Below are 23998 nucleotides of genomic sequence, written 5' to 3'. Positions count from 1 at the left end.
GGGATGGGCATTCTGAAAGACGATGTGTACTATAATAATTTATTTAAAATAAAAAGCAAACTTCTAACAATAAGTTATCACTATAAAAAAGTATAACACTATTGCACAAAAAAGTATTTTCTACCAGTCGTATACAAGTTAAGGCTAAACAGTTTTGGAATGTTGAGCTGTGGTATCATCAATATACCACTTACACAGTCAAAAATCTTTTCTTATATAATATAAATATCAATAAATCACTTACTTCCTAAAACTATTGCTTGTCACACCTTCACTCTAACTAATGTCTTAATGACATTGCTTATTAAACTTATAAACAGTGTGAAGTTTAATTTAAAAAAACAGTAAAACAATAAATACAGCTTAAAAATATTTAAGGTCCTTTGAAAAGCATGGTCCAAATAAATAAAATATCAGGGTTGAATATCATAATGAAAAAAATACATTATTCTCTACTTAAATTTAAATTAGTTTAGAAATTGAACACACTGCAATTAGGACGGTACTTACACCTTACATAACTTGTAAAATTTGGCTAGCTTCAAAAGCAGTGCCAGGCAGAAGAATAACTGGACTTGACACATGACCAGCCTCAACACACACCATATTGGGGTACTCATCGTCCCCAAAATCAGACATGTCCTTGGCATGATCTAGCCAAGGGTTCCACACAACTGTGTCTGGAAAATTGTATTTTTGTATGCGCATTTTGCGTCCAGAAACAACGTTTGTTATAATGTGTTCTTGAGGAGTATTTTGATAAATTCTATCAGTCCATTCATTAATTGTGACCACGTCTCTAGCCTCTTGATAAATAGTTCTTTCTCTAGTCTTATCAATAAAAGTACAACCCTGCAGGCCCGTTATTTGGCATCGGCGGACGTCAGGAACTTTAAAGTAAGTGTGTAAAAGCATGTTAAAACTAAATGTAAGTTCTTTGCTTGGGTTGTACACTGCGATATTAAAATGGAGCTCTTTTTCACGCAGAATCAGTCTATATGTTAGGCGAAATCTAGAATAAATTATAAATTTAAATTATCTTGTAAGATAAGAGTTAATAATTAGATATTATGTAAGAATAATTGACATACTGATAATTCCACATGGACCTTGTAAAATCAGAGTCCATAATAGAAAATATAGCCTCCACATCACCACTAGCAAGTCTTTCAGGAGCCTTTTCCAAATTCCATCTCACAATTCTGGCAAATCCGTGTTGTGGTCCAAATGAAGAAGCACCGAATTGAGCTAAATTATTAAAGAACATTTTAATTTAGATTCTAGTAATAACAAACGAGTGGACTTACGGAATACAAATGGAATTCCACCCCTTATCGCTTTTTTTCCATCAAAGACTGCTTGCTTACTTAAAATAAATAAATAGAAAATTTAAAAATTAAGTAACAGCAATGAATAGTGTTTTATTACCTTACAAATAGTTGTTCTTGATTATTAACTCTCCAAGACACTACTGTGGCCCCTATAAATATAAAAAATGTAGGGTTAGGAGAGTTTTTTCTGTCTTTTTTCCACCCTCGAAGATTTGAAGTGTGTGGGTGTGAAAGATAGTGGCGGTAAAAATAAGTTTTCAACTTACCATGTAAATTGATGGTGCAAGTGGTGTTGTTACCCCTATCGAGAACTACCACGCTAGTAGCGGCCATGGCGGGGTTTTTTTAGGGGCCAAATTGGCCGGGCTGAGCCAAGCAACAACGCTTTCGCGTTGTTTATCGCCGTAAAAACACGGCGTTTTAGAAATATGACTTTGGGAAGATTACCTGCGCAAGAACAAGCAGGTGTAAGGTCCCTCTGTCGGTATACTCGCGAAAAAAATAACAATTCTGGGTGACACGGACTGGACCACTACGCGCTTTCGCGATACTTGGTCAGAGAGTTGGCCTAAGAAAATCTATAGCGACCAGCGCAACGCTCCCTATTCGCTGATCTTAATATGCACCAGAACGAACCCGACTAGTTTTTCTAACTTTACAAAAAACGACATTGCTGGAGATGATAAATGAACATTTTTGAATAGCTGGCGCCATCTTTGTAGAACTTCATTAACCTTAGAAATCCCCCAGGAACGACAATGGATTATCTTTAAACAACGCCAATTGATTTTAATTTTAAGGTTTCTATATCGATAAGAATATAGTCATAACTAACTTGCCACAAACAACCTGAGAGACGCAGATATTAAATATTATCCTTGTATATTATCTATTTAAATACGGTTTATAGATAAGAAAAAAAAATATATATTTAATTCACTTTAATAAAATCCTTTGATAACAGATGGCGCTACAGACAAGCGGCCAAGTTGCCAATACTACATGTTGCCAACTATTCCAAATATTCCAATTATCACATATATTTTAGTTATTGTAACTGATTGTTTCTATAATATTCAACAGCTGACATATAGAAGTCAATAACGTTATTATTAAAGGTAACAGTAATAGAACTTAAGAATAGAACTAGGCCAAAAAATTCTATAAAAAATGTTGTTAAAAATAGTTATTTACGAGAAACTTGGCAACAACCGGCATTAGGGTCAAACTGTCAACTATACATTTCCAGATCTTTTTTTTGTAATTCATCACACTTCAAATCAAAACGTTTACGAAAAATTATAGCAAGAAATATGAATTCTATTCGGAGTTCTAGGATATTATCATCCAACAGTGTGAAGTAAGTATGTTATTATGATCTGGCATAGTTTTCAGGCAGCAATTTTTTTAAAATGCGTGCTAGAACAGTTTTCATTACATAATATGATTTTAGACAACATTTACGTTTAATGTCCCAATTGGGGGACCTGGGTAGTGGTGCAGGCAAAGGTGGTGGTGGAGGTGGATCCATCAGAGAAGCAGGAGGTGCCTTTGGTAAGCAAGAAGCAGCCAGAGAAGAAGAGTACTTTTACAAGAAGGTTAGAACACCACCCTAGTCTTAATATTGAAAAAACAGTAGTTCTCTGTAAAATATATATAAATATTATCCGTGCACATAGACTAGAAGCATGTATTTTCCTTAAATTCCATTGCTTTAGTTCCTTCTTTAGAATATACTAAACAGTGTTAAAAACAACTGATTATTATCAATTATACCAACTACTAAAGAAGATATATTACCTATAGGTTTAATAAATTACTCTATTTTAATTAATACCGTATGATCGAAAAAAAACGACGTCCAGTTGGCTGGGAAATGACAATCGATGACATTTTTCATATAAATTTACATATAAAAGGACATTCGATTTTCATATTCATCGCTAACGCCGTTTTTTTTTCGATCATACGGTATTAACATCGTGTATTGAAATACTCAATATCTTCCTTTATTTTTAGCAACAGAAACAACTTGCTCAGCTAAAGGAGCACCTACATGATGAAATAGCCTTTCATGAAGAACAGATCAAAAGACATCAGGAGGCTATCGCCCGCCACAAAGCCGGTGTTGAGAAGTTGACTAAGTAGGAATCTAAATATTATTCGTGTTTATGAAGCTATTATTAGCGATGTTAATTTTAGGTATTATCACCTTTCATGATTGTAGTATTTTGTTGTTTTTTTCGGTAATAAGAGAATAAAAAGCTTTTAAAGTTAAACATGATGTGTTTTCTTACTGTAAACATTTTTCTCTGTTGCTGGAAATAAAGTCAATAGTGTGTATAATGTTCTTAATACGTTTGAATTTCCCGCTAGAAAGATTAGGCGACTTAAGAATGACTTAAGTGCAAAGCTTGTCAGAGTTTCTGTCTTAACGCAAGCGCGGCTATCAGGCTTTGCAACGTTGTCATATTGATAATTTTTCCTTATAAGAATTTGGCTATTTTCTTTAATATGCTAAAAAAAATAAATTATGGTATATTTCATGAATAAACTTTTGTATAGAGAGAAAACAAAAAATAAACTAAGTTATTCTTTTTATACACTGCAGTATTATTACTATTTTGAAATATAAATATTACGTAAAAATATAAGGTTCTGTATTTTTTTTTAAATTAAACTATTTAATGATATAAAACATTGATTTAAATCTGCCAATTCTAAACAGCGATTTGTACCAATTTTGTAACATTTATTTTCTGAAAATAGTAATAAAATGGTGTTAACTTGGCGACTGTGTAAAGGTAAAGGAAATGTCGGACAGGAAATCTGACAACGTGCACGTTAGAAACGATTGATCAGTGCACTGAATGCTTTTGCTGATTGAGTGTAGTGTAGTGCCATTTCAATTTTATACAAAAATAAAGACCTTATAGCAAGAGGATTATTGAAAAAGTGTAATAGTGATGCATTTTAGGATATCTTCTGTGTTATGTTGGGCACTACTGGTTGCTCTTACCTCAGCGGCACAGGTAATTCTTTGATTCATACTACGTTCTTCCCTGAATATATGCATCCTTTTAGCTATTCTATAACCTTTCTGACACACGTCTCGAATTTACATTAATACTCTTTCGAATGGAATATTCAGCTGCAAATTTAGTTCAAAACGTTACCTCCATTCAGTATATACTAAATTTTGGATGTTAAAATAATAAAATATGTAAGGCCACTTTATATTATTTATGAGTCAAAAATTTATAGTTCGTGCTCCTTATGTAAACAAACTGCACTCAAAATTAACTTTAAAGATTAACAAACGGTCTAGAAGTACGGTTTAGACCAGGTCAAGTATGATTTCAATAGCTCAACATCAGTAAATAAGGTTACAAGAAAGAATTTCTCAAATAACTCTACAGATGTTTCCTTCCTACCAGTTTCAGTGCCTTATAAACTTTTATTATTTACTTTGAAGGCATATGTTTAATAGCTGCTTTCTGAATTGCGTTTAGATCGAAAGAGTACCTACATTTTCAGTAATTTAAAAAAAATCCTCCGTACCCTGTAATATTAATATTTTATATTAAGTGATAGTTCTGAAATCACACAATTATTAAGCTTAAAAAGTTTGTTTTTGATGTTATCAGGGTTGTGTTACTAAACACTTTAAATTGTCGTGTGTAAAAATGAAATAAATAAATAAAACAATACTGTATAGGATCAACTTTTATAAGATAATAAACTATTAGATATATTAGGTAACTAATATCTAATCTTTTTCAATTTGAAAATGTTTTGGGTACGGAAAATAAATTGCGAATTTCTATAACTATATCAAATTGCATATTTTGAACTTGGATTGTCTCTATTAATAAAAGTTATTAATATTGCACCTGGATCTAAGAGACTAGGATCATTTATTCCTATTTTAATATACGTAGAATGGAATTGAAAGAATTAAAATATCTCAGCTACTTCAGAAATTAGTTTCCAAACATTCTTAATTAAAATTTATATCCAAAATACACGCAGAAAATGAATTGATGCTGGATGAGTCTCTGGATCGCTGAAACTAATTCAAAGTTACTCAATTTACTTCAAAGGTATGAAAATAAACTTGACGTAGCTTCAAGTTAATTTGCTGAAGATCGAGAAGGTAAAATTTTCCTTATTTTAATCAAAAGAAAAAAAATCAATTACCTACTAAATCAAAAAATATTTTTAATGTCACTAACAGACGTGTAAATGTAACTTTTTACCCAATACAATAGGTAAAATATGCGATGTTAAATTTTTGTCTAAAGTTCGTACACAAAGGGCCTTGGTGGTCGAGGATCGCCTAAGGCTTTCGAGCTTGAAGGAGCTTTAAAAGAAGGAAAGCATCTTTTAAAAAGAGGATCCAAGTTATACACGTAATACGAAAAACATACACTTGAAAGGTCTTTATACCTGCTTAGGGCAGAAGGAAGGCCCTCCTTTCTGTATATGGCTAATAATAAGTCTGTATATTTAGAAGATGACTTCAGTTTATTTTCTTTCATAATCAAAGCCAAAATTGAGAGTGCAAACCACGTTGCGTCAACATATTTAACATCTTTTATATTAAAGTATTGAAAAGTCAACAAATAATTTTATAGCTACGCCTGTTCGGGTCTTTTTTACAATTTTTAGTTTCGTTAAGTCACTTCTATATAAATAAGTGTCTTCAAAGGCACCGGCGAGAAGAAAAAGGGTCCTAAGGTAAAGAGAAAATCATAAACAATAATTTGTTTAACCGCAATATAATTTTACAGCCCGTGTAACGCCGTGGCGTCAAAATTTACATAGGACAGGGATATAAGCCCGTAGTTCTTTTTTATCGTTGTTGTTTAGAATATTTTATTACATAATAGAATGGTCTTTTTCCTTTGAAGAACAGGAAACAGACTGTATGACGATGACTGGAAATAAAACGGCGGTCACGTTTACATTTGCAGTTTTAACTATACGGTTTTAATACAAATTTATTCTGCCGACAACAACTATCAAAGAATTTAATTTGTTGGATAATGTACTTAGAACAAATAATGACAAAACATCGTTATTTGAAGTTTATTAAGAACAACATTTTTTTTCTGAAGATATAGAAATACTTTCCTTAATAACCATCGCTGAAAGCCATATATCTGGACCAGCGATGTTGTATTTGAAAGAAGTTTGCCTTATTGGAACAGGGAGTTATGAGAAATTCCTTACAGTGAACTGAAATTAAATTAAATTAAATCTTTTGGAAAAGACTAGACGATTTCATTTAATTTCAGACATTTGGTGCATTTATTGCAAAAATTTTGCGAATACCTACAAAATGAAATGGGGATAGCTTTTGCTAAAAACATTAACAAAATTAAACTATTAATTAATTCTTTTAATTAAAATTGTTATGACTCTTATAATAAATAGTATTTAGATATACCTTTGTGCGGATTCATTAGTATAGTAGTAGTTAAAAAATTACCAAGTACAATATAATATAAATATACAGAAGTACAATATAAATATAATCATACAAATGCAAAAAATAAGCCGCCATAACAGCATGGAACATGGAACATTGTTAAAGATAAACAGTTTAAAAACAAATTCGGTCATACAATTTTTAAAAAGTTAACATTTTGGAAACTAAATACATATGTATGTAGAAGAATGATTGCAATTGCAGTGTCCAGAGGGAAAACATGATTAGCGCCATTTTACTAATTTTACAGGAGAGCACTGGACGGCTTGCGGTTATCAGGTTCTTTCCGTGTATTCGAGGTTTTTACTAGGCACTAGGCATATATCATTAGGATTTAACAACTTATTGCTGTGCAGAATTTATACATTTTGTAGGGATCAGTTAGATCTACTATAATATAGTAAAATCCTAAAACTAAGAAATTGGCGCTTATCAAGTTTTTCGCGTGGACCCTTCAATTGAAAATTTAAGAATGATTATATTAAGTTACTCTATATGATGTAAAGTCTATAATCGTCATTAAAAAACTCATTAATAGAGTAGAACGCCTTTTTTAATAAGTAGTTCTGAACAATGCTCTTTGCCATTTTATTTGGGAGATATCTCACCATTTCTGGAAGAAAGACAGGCAAACGGAAAACAGAGGCTTTTAATTTGTAAAAAAATTGCCTAACTCAAAAACCTAAAGAAAAAAATTACTTAAAATTACTAAATCTAGTTATGTGGCACTGGCATGGCTATAAATCGGTTAAGTTCTGACTAGTTCTGAGTCCACAGTTCTGAGTTCTGAATTACAGTAATAGACCAAAAAACTTTAAAATGCTTTATAATTTTACTTATAGTTTATAGTTATATGAATAGAGATACCTATATGAGCAATTCATTTATTACTAATGAGCATTGATTTGAACGATCAGCTGCAGTGTCTCCTTTTTTTTCATTTGCCACAAATTAATGGAATCTTGGCCTTTAAAACTGTTAATTTATTTTCGACCAGAGGACAGACACAGTCCTTTATAGATTTATGAATCTATTTTTAACACATTCTTTCGAAATATATTAAAAATAGTTTTAGAAAGTAAATAAATCTTTTTTCCGTGATAATAAATTATTGTTCTTTCGATAGAATCACTTTTAAGACGATCGGTATATTTGTGTATAAATTTCTCTAGCTTATTCTGAGATGACGTCTGCGTGTAGGTATATGTATGAATATCCGGCCATATCAAAAATATACACCTAGAATTCATAGGCGCACGTACGATTTTAGTTCTAGCCTGATTAGGTAGATTGCTTTGCGTAACGCTGCTTTATCACACTTGCAAGAGTATGTCAAGATCGAAATATTGTATTTTAGCAAATTAGAGCATGTTTGGAATAGCTTGTGTGTAGGCAAATATGGCCTTTTATTGCTATAGGCGTTGTGTACACTAAAACATAATATTACTTTAAGAATAATTTTCTACTTTTATATAATATGATCTCATTTTTTAACTGTACGCTTCATTATCTTAGTGTGCTATTCTACATAACGCTATTTTTATTGGTAGCTCTGGATTTTAGGAATTTTTTGAAAAAAATATTTTTGGTAATTTTATTTTTAAAATACCGAATGTTACGCCTCTGTTTGTCCTATAACCTAACGGTTTTAGCCGCCTTCTGTCTGAAGGTACCTCTTCTGAAAGTAACAAATATTTAAGGACTGAATAGCACCCATGTGGGATACATTTTATATACTCTGAAAGGTTTTATAGTTTGTAAAACAGCATAGGACGAAATATTTTTTTTCATGTTCAGAAATATTATGTACAGGGTGGGTCAAATTCGACGCTTTTAAATGGAAACACCCTTTTCTACAGGAGATAGACGAAAACTAATATCGGTGTCTGGAGCTCAATTTTCATCAAAAACATGATGGTGAAAACCGCGCACATCAATATCTGTTACCGTTTCGGAGTTACTGGGTGTTTTTCAAAAATGTGCATTTTTAACAAATCACTGTAACTTTTTTACTATGGAAAATGTTGTATTTCTATGAAAACATTTCCAAAGCACCTTTTTACGTAGAATTTAATGGTTTAAGTATACTTTTTTTTAAATTAATAATTTAAGAGTTATCAACAGAAAAATTGATTTTTTATTTAGGACACCCTCTATATTTTTAATTAACTGAAAAGAATTTGCGGTTTTCACAATCATGTTTTTGACAAAAATTAGGCTCCAGACACCGATACTAGTTTTTGTCTATCTCCTATAGAAAAGGGTGTTTCCATTTAAAAGCGTCGAATTTGACCCACCCTGTACATAATATTCCATTATTTTAAATTCAGATCTGCTATCCGTGAAAAAGCTTATTATGTTAATTAAGGCGCATTATATAAAATGTAAACAGCATTTATACACTATTTTATTAGTATCACTCGTTTACACGAACAAGGGTTGTAGAGCTTAGCTCGGTTGGAGTTTTTTCTAACATTATTTAATGACTATTACTATTATTATTTCATAATTTTAATTTAACCTTCCCTCAAATCAATACTCTACTTCGACTGATGTTGTGTACTACTTCCTTGAAAATATTTCTCTGCGTCACTGGATATGCAAACTAAGTTATAGTGTACATATATAACATCAAATGCGTTTTTTATTGGCCAAATTACATAAAAATGTTGAACATATCTAATAAGAAAATTGGTGCAATGTTAGATGAGTCGTAGCAAAAAAAACACTATATTAATTCAAATAGATGGTGGTGATTCATGACCATCATTTTGAAATCCTTAATCATTTTGTTTTTTTTTTGTTGGGACTCAATTTCATTTCATCATACAGGTGACAGGTGATAATAACTTATTATCATTTTCCGGGAATATTGTTGATTTTTCTATATTTGTATTTTTTTTTGTTTATCGCATTGAAATATCCGGTTATTATTTTAATCTTATAGGTACTTTATCTTTTAGGTGAATTTTTATTTTAAAGCTTTTTTTAAACTGGAATTGTTATTCCCAGTAAACAACGAATTTTGGTACACGCAACTGAAATCGGTACCAATTTGAAATCCTTTGGTAGTTAGAGAGACAGTTTTGATGATATCCAGAACCACTATTAGATCATTTCACATTTCCTTTAAATAGACCCATACTTTTATTTTACAACAAATACTGTGTTCTCTAGTTCTCAACTTGTTAATCGAAAATCAATCGCTTCAGTATACACACTATACACAGTTTCGTTATTCTCGGAAAAAGGTACAAATATTATTAGATCGATAAACCGGTAAATAATAAATAAATGTTTCTGTTGACTTTCTTTATCGTCGTCTCTTTAAGTGGCATTATTTTTCACTTAGAGGAAAGCTTCTGCGCTTTGTTTGTCAAGTCTTTAGCAGATTAAAATACTTCCTCTGCAATATAAAAAAGTGCCTACCTACGTTTCCATAGTTTGTCGAAAACCCCCCCAGTTCGTACTAGTTCAGACTGTTTAGATTAACGTGTTGTCCAAGCTATTTTGTTCGACCTTCACAATAATTTCGCTATTTCTTTAATGGAAATTGAAATGCATTATCATTCTTTGGGTTGCGTTTTTTCACAATATGAGATAACATTTTGGCCCGTCTTGCATTCACAGATGAGGGATTTCTAGTCCATTTCTTGTTATTTTAAATTTAAAGGAATAACCCATTTTTTAGTTTTGAACAAAAATAGCACGGTATTAATCTGAAACTATTTTGGGACTTCTTAGATTCAATAATTAGGAAAATATATGTAGTTCTAGAGGTTGAAGGGGTGAATTTGGAAAATGTAATCATGTTATCTGAAAAGTCTACACCTCCAATTTTTGTATAATAAAAGTAATTTACGTATATTTTATGAAACTTTTCTCAAATTTTCTTCTAAACTAGTAGGAGGGTCCTTCTGGGAGTGAAAAGGCGTGGGAAGGCTAAAGGAATGAATTTGGAAAGTGTAATCATGTATACTGACTTGATCTGAAAAGTCTACACCTCCAATTTTTGTATAATAAAAGTAATTTACGTATATTTTATGAAACTTTTCTCAAATTTTCTTCTAAACTAGTAGGAGGGTCGTTCTGGGTGTGAAAAGGCGTGGGAAGGGTAAAGGAATGAATTTGGAAAATGTATTCATGTATGCTGACTTATCTGAAAAGTCTACACCTCCAATTTTTGTATAATAAAAGTAATTTACGTGTATTTTATGAAACTTATCTCAAATTTACTTCTAAACTAGTAGGAGGGTAGTTCTGGGGGCGAAAAGGTCTGGGAAGGCTAAAGGAATGAATTTGGAAAATGTAATCATGTATACTGACTTGATCTGAAAAGTCTACACCTCCAATTTTTGTATAATAAAGTAATTTACGTGTATTTTATGAAACTTATCTCAAATTTACTTCTAAACTAGTAGGAGGGTACTTCTGGGGGCGAAAAGGTCTGGGAAGGCTAAAGGAATGAATTTCGAAAATGTAATCATGTATACTGACTTGATCTGAAAAGTCTACACCTCCAATTTTTGTATAATAAAGTAATTTACGTGTATTTTATGAAACTTATCTCAAATTTACTTCTAAACTAGTAGGAGGGTAGTTCTGGGGGTGAAAAGGCGAGGGAAGGCTAATGGAATGAATTTGGAAAATGTAGTGAGGTATACTGACTTGATCTGAAAAGTCTACGCCTGCAATTTTTGCATAATAAAAGTAATTTACGTGTATTTTACGAAACTTATCTCAAATTTACTACTAAACTAGTAGGAGCATAGTTCTGGAGGTGAAAAGGCGTGGTAAGGCTAAAGAAATTAATTTGGAAAATATAATCATGTATACTGACTTGATCTGGAAAGTCTACACCTCCAATTTTTGTATAATAAAAGTAATTTACGTGTATTTTATGAAACTTATCTCAAATTTAATTCTAAACTAGTAGGAGGGTAGTTCTGGGGGTGAAAAGGCGAGGGAAGGCTAATGGAATGAATTTGGAAAATGTAGTTAGGTATACTGACTTGATCTGAAAAGTCTACGCCTGCAATTTTTGCATAATAAAAGTAATTTACGTGTATTTTACGAAACTTATCTCAAATTTACTTCTAAACTAGTAGGAGCGTAGTTCTGGAGGTGAAAAGGCGTGGTAAGGCTAAAGGAATGAATTTGGAAAATATAATCATGTATACTGACTTGATCTGGAAAGTCTACACCTCCAATTTTTGTATAATAAAAGTAATTTACGTGTATTTTATGAAACTTATCTCAAATTTACTTCTAAACTAGTAGGAGGGTAGTTCTGGGGGTGAAAAGACGTGGGAAGGCCAAAGGAATGAATTTGGAAAATGTAATTAGGTATACTGACTTGATCTGAAAAGTCTACACCTCAAATTTTTGTACAATAAAGTAATTTACGTGTATTTTATGAAACTTATCTCAAATTTACTTCTAAACTAGTAGGAGGGTAGTTTGGGGGTGAAAAGGCGTGGGAAGGCTAAAGGACTGAATTTGGAAAATGTAATCACGTGTATATTGCCTTAATCTAAAAAGCATATACATCTAAATTTTGTATATTAAAAGTAATTTAGGTGTATTTTATGAAACATCTCTCAAATTTATATTATACTTATTCAAAGCTGCAGAGGGTGGTTTTAGGGTGCTAATAGAGGTGAGAAGGGTGAAGGAGTAAATTTGAAAAATCTAATCACGTATACTAACTTTATCTGAAAAGTATATGACTAAATTTTGAATGAATTCGCCACGAAGGTATTACATATTCAGAAAAACAAAAATAGTTTTGACACATTTCTATTTATCATATTTTCTGATATTTTTTTGGCTTGCTTTACAGTATATCTGCAAAAATCAGGATTAACTTCCTATGGATTGTTTATCCCTAAAGATAAGATTTTATCATTATGTTCAGATTTTATTACGAGATCACATTTTTATAATTTCGTGCGAATAAAATCTCCAAATAGGAGATTATGCTAATATTCCAATATAATTATAAATTGAAAACAAAATAAAAAAAATAAGTACTTAAAAATTGTCAAAATTTCAAATTTGATTGACTCTATGACAAGATTTTTTTTCACTTTTTTTCACTGAAGCTCTTGTTTGTATTAAAATATTGAAAACCACAGATAGAAAAATGATTAATTGAATTGTAGGTCGATATATAACATCTGGAACTACTATATATTTGTCTTGGCGATCCCGTCACAAGCTGTATTGTTTTACGCAGTTGAGCTCTTTCATTAATCGTGTATGTGATTTATCTATAAAGCTTTAATCGTTTTGTGAATAAGCGACGTGGTTTTTTCCATTTTATTAGCGGCTATTTAATTAATTCAGTGTTGATAGTCGGTATTTTTCAATATAATTATCAAAATTAAGAAGGCAAAAGTCGAAGATAGCAAATTTAATTCACAGAATTTTTTGTTTTCTGTGCTTCAAAATGTTCTTAACTATCAAAATAATTCCCCATGAAAATCTGACAACGTCATTTGAACTTTCCTCGAGCACACTTACTTAAAGGCAGGATCAAAGAGTGCTGATTTTTCTGGGTTATCAACGAAATTCGTAAAATTGCATAAAAGGAGCAATATTGCACATCAAAGACAGCAATTCTGACCATAAAATTTGGGCCAAAAGGTTATCTAATGCTTAACAAGTAAAATTATTACGTCAAACGTAGTTTTGGCATGTTTTTAACCGCGACAGTAGCAATAAACAATTTTATATTACTCATTAGGAAATTCTCTTGATAATACAGGAACTATTGATAAAGTTTACAAAAATACCAACAATAAATCGGAAATAAATTCGTTAAGTAGTTAAATTAGAAACATTTTTTGGAGTTTTAACAAATTTAAATTTAATCATTATGTGATAAATCGTATTGGTGAATCTAAAATCTACTAAATCGAAAGCATGATGTGTGTCCATTTTTGTTGTGAAAGGCTATAAAAGAAATCGCCCACCGTTTCCATCGAGCTTTTTAACTCTAGTCCTTATTTTTAGTTGAAAAAGTCTGACAGAAATTGATCGTAATTTCCGTTTAAAGTTACAATCACGTGGCCATTGTGTTTACTGCATCCGAGATATTTTTAGATTTTTAATGTAGGGGAGACTCGGGCTAACTTACTGTACAGTTAGTTTATTTGTTAAGGTCTCTTTGGACCGGTGATGTATGTCAAATAAACGTCAAAATATCCACAACCATAATCCAAAATATACACCATTTCGTAGTTTTTACGCCTTTTTTTGAATTTCGGCGACATTTATATATTCGGTGGTCCGAATTGTATCGAAACTTCGGCAACATATGCTGCAGATAAAAATAAGTAAAAAAGTTGGTAAAATCGGAATAAATAAAACTTCTACACCCTGTATCTTCGAAACGGGATATACATTTATACGAACTTGTTTACCTATTTTTATGGGTAGAATATGCTGCTGAAATTTGTCAAATACAATTCGGACCACCCTGTATATTATATTAATATTTTTTTTTATTAGTAATATATATTTTTTATATTTATAACAACTTTTTGGCATTTAAAAGAGAAACAAGATTTTTGTGTTGTAAAAAAAACGGCGTCTAGTTGGCTTGGAAATAGCCGGTCTTCATTTCAAAGCCATCTCTGACGCCATTTTTTATCGACCATATTGTGTTTTTAGTTGTCGTAATAATGTATTATTTGTTTTTAATGGACTGTAAAAGATCGTGTTAAATTATTTTCTATTTGTCTAGGAATTTCTTTCGAAATTATTGATGATCATTATTTTTGATGTACGTATAAAAATAAACAATTATTACATAATATGATGGAAAATTCTTACATATTATTTTTGATACATCTTTTTAATATCGGTGTCAAGTGTTGGCGACTTTTTGTCGCTAAACCTTCAACTTTTTTTTGCTTACAGACTTCTAAGCTTTAATGCTAGTTTGCGTTGCATCCTGCATTTTAATCGACTAAGCAACAACCATATTTAAATATTTAATAACATTGTTTTTTCTCGTTTGAACATTAATAAAGTTAGAAATTGCCGACCTACGTCGACTATAAATGTTGCCAAATTCGTATCTGCTATTTTTAAACGAAAATACTACACACACACACACACTTTTGCTCTTTTCATAATGGGTTTCACTTATTTTAACAACACAAAAATTAAATACCATATGAAAAAAAACGGCGTCAGCGATGGCTATGAAATGAAGATTTCTGTCATTTTATATGTAAATTATATGAGGGGAATCTCATCGATGTTCATTTCCACGTCAACTGGACGCTGTTTTTTTGGATCATACGATATATTACATAAACCATTTATTTGCCATTTTCGTGATTTTTCAGTGTTGTTATTTAAATTTCTAAAAGGCCAAAATAATAATAAGTATAATAAGTTCTTTCTTTGTTTTTCCATATATTTTCAGCAAGGTTTCAGAATTGTATTTTTTCTCTCTGAACAATCGATTCAGAAAAACAAACTAGAATTTTGTCCGCATTTTATAGCGTTATAACACTTTATGAACCGTCGAGTCTTGTTGACAACTCTTCACTACAGCCTCTTATTTTCTATTGTTCTTCTGTTCTGTTATTTTCATCTTTAGTATATGGCTTGCTGGAAAAATAAAAAACAGACTTGGTTTCTTTTTGCTTTGTTCTGCATGTATCCAGCTTCGTTGTAAAACAACACGTTTTACTTCCTTCTGTATTTTAATTTTTTTATCAGATAACCCTCTTTTTTCCTTTCTTGTTGAATGATTTTAATTTGATATTTCTAATTGTAAAGTCTTATACTACTTTTGTATTCTAAATGTTTAATCTTTAAATTAATGTCATATAAATGTCTGCTATTTTGGATTTCTTGAATAATGGACATTATTATAAAATTAATTGTATATTAATTAATTTACAGGAATACTAATATATTATTTAAAAACCTTAAAAATCACAAGTCATTTGGTTTAAATAAAAGACGCCATTGAAAAATGTAATTAATATTTATTTCATTTTTTTTTTGAGAAATGGGTTTCTATCTTTCTGATATACTATACTACTTCTATATATGCGAATTTTTTGTGGATTTTTTTTAAGTTTTAGTTAAAAAATATAATGGGTCTTCTGAATAAAAGTTAAGCAAATGCTTTTACTTAAATTTCTTGAAATAGACTTATACAATTTGTAAACAAGCAACAAAGATAGTTCTATAGAAAAAGCAATTGGTTTTCTTTATTCATCACGCCCAATATCTTCATAATATGCCAACATAGGTAGTAGATTAAATTTACAAGAAAGAAGTCACAGAAAATATCCAGTGGTTTTCTAAATTTAAGGAAAAAATTATTTTTTTTAAATTTTCAAACTAAAATATGTCGGTTATTTTGGACTTATTTGAAAAACTGCAAAGAGAAAATATGTTTCTTTTATCGAGATAAACCTACCAAACCCTACCAGCCCGGAAAATATTGGCACTTATTAAAGAATCACCCTGTATTTATTTTGTGATACTTCCATATTTTATTAAATTTAAATAAAAAACGAGCAAATACCTACATCTCTGGAAAAAGTGCACCGGTTTATTAAAAACAATCATAACTTAATGATAAATAAATTCTATTTAATATGAATGAAATATTAACCAAAAAACATCTTTTTTGGTTATGGGATTTTTTTCCAGTATACCTGTATTAAAAAAAATGAAGGAAAAAAAAACAGGAAAAGAACTGTAATAGGTTAGGTTATTCTTCAATTTACGTTGATGACATTTCGTTTTTTTTTATTTTTTGTCCTACATTTAGAAATCCATTTCCGATATTTCCAATCAAATGGGTTTTCTGATTTTCTTTTTCTATTCATGCAGCTTATACACGACTAGAAAAAGCGGCGGTTCACGAATAAATTTTCATTTAAAAAAACAATTTAAATAGAATAATACATTATGTTATTGCTCGTGGCGACCTTTGTATTATATTTGGATATACAAGGAATTTAAATTTTCAATTGATTCTCCTTAAATAATTCTTTAGTCGCCTTAAAACCGAAACCATTACACATTTCGTCGTGCGTACACGCAAGATGTCTAGATAAAATAAATCTTTACCTTGGAAATAATTCTTTTGGCTGATTTATTTGAATAAAGTATTTATCATTTATGTTAAATAAACGTCAAATGTTATTTCCTAAACCTGGGAGAACTTTATTTAATTTACATCTATACAAACTTTGTAGTTGAAAAGGTGTGAACTATTTAGTTTTCATAGTTCATTGAAAATTGATGAAAGACTTTTGGGAATCGAACAAAACCTTCTCCTTGTCAGGTGTTTAAAACAGACGTGGTAGAATCAAGTTGGTGGTCTTGTAAATACCGAGAAAAGGGTCGGGCAAACCGATGTTGTCACTTGTTTCTCTCCTTCTTTAAAGTTAACCAAATTTCAATTCTGGTTTTGCACAAACATATCTTAATTCCCCTAACTAGTTTTCTATTCTAATGTAAATATGTTAATATTTGCCAAGAATTAAATCAAATTCAACGTATATAGTTCGTGAAATAAATGTTTACTTTGTTTTAAGATTTGCCATTTAATTTTAGAACAGCCTCTTAACTTGTGTGCGTCTGGGACTTGAACAACTATTTTTTTTTGTTGTATTTTGGGGACTTTTGGTGCATTTATTAAAGTAAATTTTCTGGCAACCTTGTATAGGACAGAGGAGTAAAGCACATCATTACAGGGGCTGTGCGCACGAAATATTGATTATTCTCTTGTCCCAGTGTAGCCTCCAATGTTGGTCGTGGTCCAGTATTCGACCTGGTTATTTCAGATCCAGAACGCCCTTAAACGAGGGAAATATCAAAATAAATCGAATTTTTCCAGAATATCATCCCTTTTTAATTTACCCTTAGACTTAGAGCAGGCTCTTTAAGTGTAAGTAAAACTGGAATGTCACATCCCCCAACCTTTCCTGCCTCTCTTTGATGTTGTCTGTTGTTTGAAATTAAAATCCTATAACCTTTGTTTATGTGGCATATTGTAACACTCTTACACATACACACATACAGTCTTTTATCTTTTGTTTTGTAATCCAGGATGGCTTTGCATTTTTATTTTGTTTTTATCTGGTTTAATTGAGAGAGTGTCGAGCTGCTATTGGTACTTGCACAGTTTATTAATAAACAAATATACAAGTTTGTTTTCATTTTGTATTGGAATGTATTATATAGCACATAAACTGTTCAGAATTTTTTTTTTGATTTTCCTACGACCGTTTGCAAAGGAAATAATAAACATTTTTTCCGTCTCAGATTTCATAAGAATTTTTTGCACATGCATCAAATAAGCATGCTTAAAAATTCCGACGGATTGTTTTATCAGTAGGTTAAACGTATTCATATACCGGGTGGTGCAAATTTTGAACTGTCCAAATATTGGCTTGCCTGTTGATTTTATAGGGAAGTCGTTAATAAGTTGACATGCCAAATTTGAACAATTTTGGATAAACTGCATCTATTTATAAATTAAAACTGAACAGGTAGCAATACAAAATCAGATAAATGTCAACATATCTTAATTCCGCAACATATGATTTTGTCAATTTTTTTGTAATTTAAAACTTGTTACAAACAGGCAAAAGCTTAACATTTAGGAAATACAATTTAACATTTACAAAATCATAGGGTGCCAACTTAAGGTATGTTGGCATTTGTCTGGTTTCGTATTGTTAAATGTTCAGTTTTAATTTAAAAATAGATGCAGTTTTTCTTAAATTGCTTAAAATTGGCTTGTACAAAATTGTTCAAAGTTCGCATGTGTATTCAGCATACGCAGACCTTTAAACACCAATATCGTACGAAACAAATTGCTATAAGGCCCGGTTTAGACGTTTTACTTTACATGTACACCAAAAGACGGACATTTTACTTCAACTGTATTAAGTTAAACTGTCATTAGAGAGTGACATGCAAAACGTAAGGTAACATGTTACGTATGGGCTGGGCTTAAGATTGTAATGAGAGAGCAACGATGACTGTCAACAATTTGCACTACAAGTAGGTTTCACCCTGTATAAAAGTCCAGAATGTTTTTATTCGCTGGTGAAAAAAATATATAAAATTCCTTTTCGCGTATTGTTAAGATTATAAATTGAGAATCCGAAGTAGTTTGTATAAAAGTGATTGCATTACAAAAGACCTATTTTTAGCTATTGGGCGTCAGTTTTTCTGTCAAAGACAGTTTATAAATCCGTGGATTTGATAAATATACCAATATAAAGTCGATATGTCTTGTTTCAGAACAATCAACGAAACAATAACGGCTTCAGCTTCAAAGATGCGGATGCCGAAATTGAAGGTAGTGGGAACGACGGTGAGATCAAAGGCGACCTAGACGAATCTAGTGGCTCTGGACAGGGACCCACCGATGATGAGGATGTTCTTGACCGAGATATCAGTGAGTAAAAAATCGGAAAACATCCTGAAGACTAAAATCTACTTTAATGGTTTTAAATAATTTTTTATAGATATTCCGAATAATCCAGAGCCTAATATACCGAATAAGATAGTGCCAGTGGTGTACGGGGTAGACACATCTGGAAACAACAACAAAGAACCTATAAACGTGACTCCTACGGAAGACTCAGGCGTTATCATGAATCCAAAACCGGAAGATCGTCCCACATCTTTCTTCTCACAACCTGGAATTTTAGCGGGTATGTTTTACCTGTTTACCTCGTCAATAAATTTCAAAATACTATACAGGACCTCAGAGAAAAAATATAAATAGACAAGTCTTACCGTATAAAACGAATGTACCAAAGATCTACATACACACCGGATATAAATAGAAATATGTTAGATTGCCTTTGATTATTATTTTTCTTGCTAATTTGTTTCCCAAACGCTTTTGGCTTGATATGGACACTGAATTTATTTTTCCTCTTTTTCTGATTTTATGAAGATCCTGAAACTACACCAGTGAAGTTGTTGAATATAAAAAAGGATTATATTAAGTTTGTAATCAAATCAAATAGTTTGTTTACATATTGTTTGCATGTGTTAGGTCAAAACAAATCAATCTATATATTATTTTATAGAGATATCTATGTCTCTTACTTACTTTGCTTTTAACAAATGATTCTCAGTTATACCTAATGTCAATGTCAAACCAATTTAAATAAAAAATAAATAGTCCTGTTTTGGCATATGTCAAAATAAATTTAAATCTAATACATTTTTTTAAATATTTTAAATTATCTATATCAATCTAGAGTTGTCATTTTTATATCGTTTGTATAATCGAAGTTATTTCAACGATTACAACTGTTTTATCATTTTTAATGAAGTGTGGAAGTACCTACTTATATATGCAGTACATATTTTTTTATATTATCAACAAAAATCAATATATTCTGAGTACATTAGCGAAATCATTTGCTCATATATATTTAAATTAGTGTTTTGTAATTATTTAATTATATTTACAATAATAAAATGGGAAGTTACTCATAATGAGTCAATGGCATATCTCAGAATTATTGTGTATGATAAATAGTAAATATAAAAATGTAAGGTCTTTTACCAAGCAATTTAATATTTCTCTAGACAAAATTCTTTCTATTAAAACGAGTCTACACATTAATGTATTTTGTTTAGATATGCATATTTTAGTAATTAAAAACCGTTGAATAAATAGCCTATGTTGTTCGTTAATGTATTCGAAATACTTGTCTATTTTTCATTTTGTTTATTTTAAATTAGCATATACAGAATGATGTTAAATAGCGTTTATTGTTTTAGCAGTACTATTCATTCATATAAAAATTTTATCTCTGGGTTATTATAATTTTTTAATTACGCCTAGTAACTGCTACTGAGTAATAACCCTTAATTGCCCCTTTCTTGAGTAACAACATACAGTCTCAGGGCTTTGAAAAAAGCCAGTATCTGAGACGGCTTCACAGAGGCTAGTTCTCCATCTTCTAACATTTTTTTTTATACCGCAAGATCGAAAAAAAAACGGCGTCAGCGATGGCTATGAAATGAAGATCGCTGTCATTGTATAAGTAAACTAGCGTGTACCAGCGACTTCGTTCGCGTCGAATTAATCATTTGTAATGCTGATGATAAAGCAAAGCAAGAATTTCCATACAATACAAACTGGATAAAATTTTCTCATATTTATGTCAGCATGAGAAAAAACAATATGGCGATATTATTATATAACTTGGTAATATTGGAGGGGTAGTTTCATCTCGTTGGAATTTGACTTTCGAAAAATCCGTTTGCCACAAATAAGCTTTTTACGTCAAGCAGTTTAAGTAGAATCGTGGTTAAGAAATTACCCAACTTTTTGAAACACCCTGTATGATTTTTTAAAAAATTTCAAAATAACTAAAAAAAAACAAATAAATTATGCTTGTCCAAGCGTTTTTCCGAAAGACTAACCGTTTTTTAAATAACAAATATTGTAATATTTGAGGGGCGTTTTCACCCTCTTGGAATTTGATCGTACCTCTACACCCCACAGTCAATCCGTTTACCAAAAATCAGCTTTAAACGTCAAGCAGTTTAAGCAGAATCGTGATTACTCAATGGTCATATTTTTTGAAACACCCTGTATAAATTTTTAAAAATCTTAAAATATGTAAAACAACAAAATAAATATACGCGTTAAGAGTTTTTCCGAAAAACTCACCGGTTTTTAAATAAAAAATATTTTAATATTTGAGGGATAGTTTCACCCCCTTAGAATTCGAGTTTCGAAAAATCCCTTCTTATCGAACCTCTACACCCTAAAGTCAATCTGTTTTCCAAAAACCAGCTTTTTACGTCAAGCGCTTTAAGCAGGATTGTGATTAATCAATGACCAGATTTTTCGAAACACCCCTTATACATTTTTAAAAAACTTAAAATATGTAAAAAAACAAAATAAAATATACGTTTTTAAGCGTTTTTTCGGAAACTTGACCGTTTTTTAAATAAAAAATATTGTAATATTTGAGGGGTGGTTTCACTCTCTTGGAACTGGAATTTCGAAAAATCCCTTCTTATCGAACCTCTACACCCTAGAGTCAACATGTATGCCAAAATTGAGCTTCTTACGTTGAGTGGTTTGAGCAGGATCGTGATTAATCAGTATGTCAGTCACTTCAAGGATTTTATATATTAGTATAGATTTATATAGGAAATGTCATCGATCGTCATTTCCCAGCCAACTGGACGCCGTTTTTTTTCGATTCTACGGTATCTTAGGAAATACTTTGTTTAACTGTGATGTTTTATTGTTTCAGCTGTGATCGGAGGAGCAGTTGTAGGTCTTCTGTGTGCAATTCTCGTTGTGATGTTCATCGTTTACCGAATGCGTAAAAAAGATGAAGGCTCATACACAGTGGGCGAACCAAAGCAATCGCCTAACTCCACCTCGTATAGCAGGGGAACGAACAAGGAATTCTACGCTTGAAATTAGTGTTGTAAAAAATAGAGAGACGGTGTTTTAATCAGGACGAATCATATTTGACTGCTGGCGATTTTAATCTGGATACATTTTAAGGACTGAATCTTTTCTTCTTGGCTTCGACGCTTTATTTTGTATAGTTTTCGGAAATTACCAATTAATTGTAATAATAAGATTAATAAAACTAACCAGGACGCACACTTAATGCATAGTTAAATTCGAATAACCCTGACATTGTCGAACTATGCAATAGAATTAAAGTAATAACTCGGATTTAGAACTTTTAATACAATGAAGGAAAGCATATTCGGTCTCTATCAGTTGCATTTGCCAAAAAACTGCCAACAGTATGAGTGAAAAAAAATTGTGTTGTACTAAGTACAAAAAAAATATGGAAAAATTTTGAATTCGAATTTGTCTAAAAAACTAAATTAGCATTCAATATTATATACTTTAAATGTATGTATATATAATAATGTAGCGGAAAAACATCTAAATGTTCTGTCTAACGTCCATATTATTTCGGAGTGTACAGCACAGGATTTAAAATATATTTTTTTTGTATTCTTTCTAGCATGATATTAATTAAACGGAAGCCTGTATTGTGCACTTCCACTTTACTTAAAGGTACCTAGAAACTAATGGTTAATGTTAAAAATAAGTAAAATTAGAATATAGCGGTTAAAATACTACGGCTATATGCGCAGAATTTTGCCTTTGCTCATTTTTTACGCAGCTATACATTCCTCTTAATTGTATTTCGTTCTCCTTTTATACATCCTTTGGTAATTTTCTTTGTTTTTATGAAGTAGTGGGTCTGGTAATCTTCTGCTTTACATAGGTAATTTATATACATAAAGAAAATAGAGAGGAAGCAAATGTTCTATGATAGTCACACTTTGAAGCCAATTTGTCTTTAATACAACAGTAAAGCTATTTTTTCTTCAAAACAAATTTATAACGAACTTTCAAATATAAATAAAATAAATAGGTTATTAATAATAATAATACAATATTAAATTTTTCTATTATAGTACCTACCCATCTTGTGCATGTTATAAGTTTGTCTTGATGGTGTTTGATAATAAAGTGTGAAATGTGACTATAAACAGGCAGCTTATGTGTAAATCTATCCTACTTCAATGTAATTTGCCATAAAAATCAAAAACGTTAGTTTTAATACTTTTATTTATTGGATATTATTTTAGTTTTAATATATGACTATAGTATAAACGAGCACAAACAAGTTGGCTTCAACGGCGTAATTTTAACTAAAAAAATATATATTTTATAGACGTTATTTAATTTAATGTATCAACAAGTTGTTTATTTATTTAACCCATTATTTTTATTTTATCATTAATAATAAATAAAATTGTATCAATATAATAATACTACTTACTACAATAACATTTTTTATTAAACCAATAGGTAGCTATTCAAAAAATCGAAGTGTATAGTATTAGAATAATGTTGTACAATCTGGTTGTAAATAAAATTGAAACATAAAAACATAAATTGGTGTTTTTTATCGTGTCTATCCAAGATTAACGAGATTTTATCCAGAACAAGACAGTTTTGAAAAACTCAAACCGCATGATTCTATTATGTAATAGTAATCTAAATAATGAACCAATTTCACAAAGGTGTTATTAAGTACTTTTATAGGTACCGGGTTCTAATTCTTTCAAAAACAAAAAATAGCCATTGAAGGTG

General features: G+C 30.8%; 3 protein-coding genes across 3 annotated transcripts; 2 read left to right on the top strand and 1 right to left on the bottom strand.

Annotated features, from left to right (window-relative positions):
- Positions 1 to 25: 25 nt before the first annotated feature.
- On the bottom strand, positions 26 to 2073 carry LOC115876711 (glucose-6-phosphate 1-epimerase). Its single transcript, XM_030892602.1, has 5 exons — positions 1598 to 2073; positions 1429 to 1480; positions 1308 to 1366; positions 1092 to 1248; positions 26 to 1012 (listed from the first exon to the last, which is right to left on the bottom strand). Exons 1-5 carry the CDS (start codon positions 1662 to 1664, stop codon positions 514 to 516), a joined length of 834 nt encoding a protein of 277 aa, XP_030748462.1. The 5' UTR covers positions 1665 to 2073; the 3' UTR covers positions 26 to 513.
- A 448-nt stretch (positions 2074 to 2521) lies between these two features.
- LOC115876710 (ATPase inhibitor, mitochondrial-like) lies at positions 2522 to 3610 on the top strand. Its single transcript, XM_030892601.1, has 3 exons — positions 2522 to 2691; positions 2785 to 2929; positions 3351 to 3610. Exons 1-3 carry the CDS (start codon positions 2645 to 2647, stop codon positions 3477 to 3479), a joined length of 321 nt encoding a protein of 106 aa, XP_030748461.1. The 5' UTR covers positions 2522 to 2644; the 3' UTR covers positions 3480 to 3610.
- A 562-nt stretch (positions 3611 to 4172) lies between these two features.
- LOC115876709 (syndecan) lies at positions 4173 to 23685 on the top strand. Its single transcript, XM_030892600.1, has 4 exons — positions 4173 to 4363; positions 19123 to 19279; positions 19350 to 19538; positions 22119 to 23685. The coding sequence occupies exons 1-4, from the start codon at positions 4298 to 4300 to the stop codon at positions 22286 to 22288; spliced, it is 582 nt and encodes a 193-aa protein (XP_030748460.1). The 5' UTR covers positions 4173 to 4297; the 3' UTR covers positions 22289 to 23685.
- The last annotated feature ends 313 nt before the right edge of the window (positions 23686 to 23998 follow it).

The sequence above is a fragment of the Sitophilus oryzae genome, unplaced genomic scaffold (assembly GCF_002938485.1).
Source record: "Sitophilus oryzae breed Bouriz unplaced genomic scaffold, Soryzae_2.0 scaffold_1440_pilon_pilon, whole genome shotgun sequence".
Taxonomy (NCBI): domain Eukaryota; kingdom Metazoa; phylum Arthropoda; class Insecta; order Coleoptera; family Curculionidae; genus Sitophilus; species Sitophilus oryzae.
The sequence above is the reverse complement of the archived record's forward strand: the minus strand, read 5'-3'. Positions and strand labels throughout refer to the sequence as shown.

Bases quoted from the DNA above. Each gene is read 5' to 3' on its own strand.
- LOC115876711 (XM_030892602.1), bottom strand. From the start codon at position 1,664: ATGGCCGCTACTAGCGTGGTAGTTCTCGATAGGGGTAACAACACCACT. The intron at 1,367-1,428 runs GTAATAAAACAC...ATTTATTTTAAG, and splicing joins CAAGAACAACTATTTGTAAG to TAAGCAAGCAGTCTTTGATG. The intron at 1,013-1,091 runs GTATGTCAATTA...AATTTATTCTAG, and splicing joins AGGTCCATGTGGAATTATCA to ATTTCGCCTAACATATAGAC.
- LOC115876710 (XM_030892601.1), top strand. From the start codon at position 2,645: ATGAATTCTATTCGGAGTTCTAGGATATTATCATCCAACAGTGTGAA. The intron at 2,692-2,784 runs GTAAGTATGTTA...ATATGATTTTAG, and splicing joins TTATCATCCAACAGTGTGAA to ACAACATTTACGTTTAATGT. The intron at 2,930-3,350 runs GTTAGAACACCA...CTTTATTTTTAG, and splicing joins AAGAGTACTTTTACAAGAAG to CAACAGAAACAACTTGCTCA.
- LOC115876709 (XM_030892600.1), top strand. From the start codon at position 4,298: ATGCATTTTAGGATATCTTCTGTGTTATGTTGGGCACTACTGGTTGCT. The intron at 4,364-19,122 runs GTAATTCTTTGA...GTCTTGTTTCAG, and splicing joins CTCTTACCTCAGCGGCACAG to AACAATCAACGAAACAATAA. The intron at 19,539-22,118 runs GTATGTTTTACC...TTATTGTTTCAG, and splicing joins ACAACCTGGAATTTTAGCGG to CTGTGATCGGAGGAGCAGTT.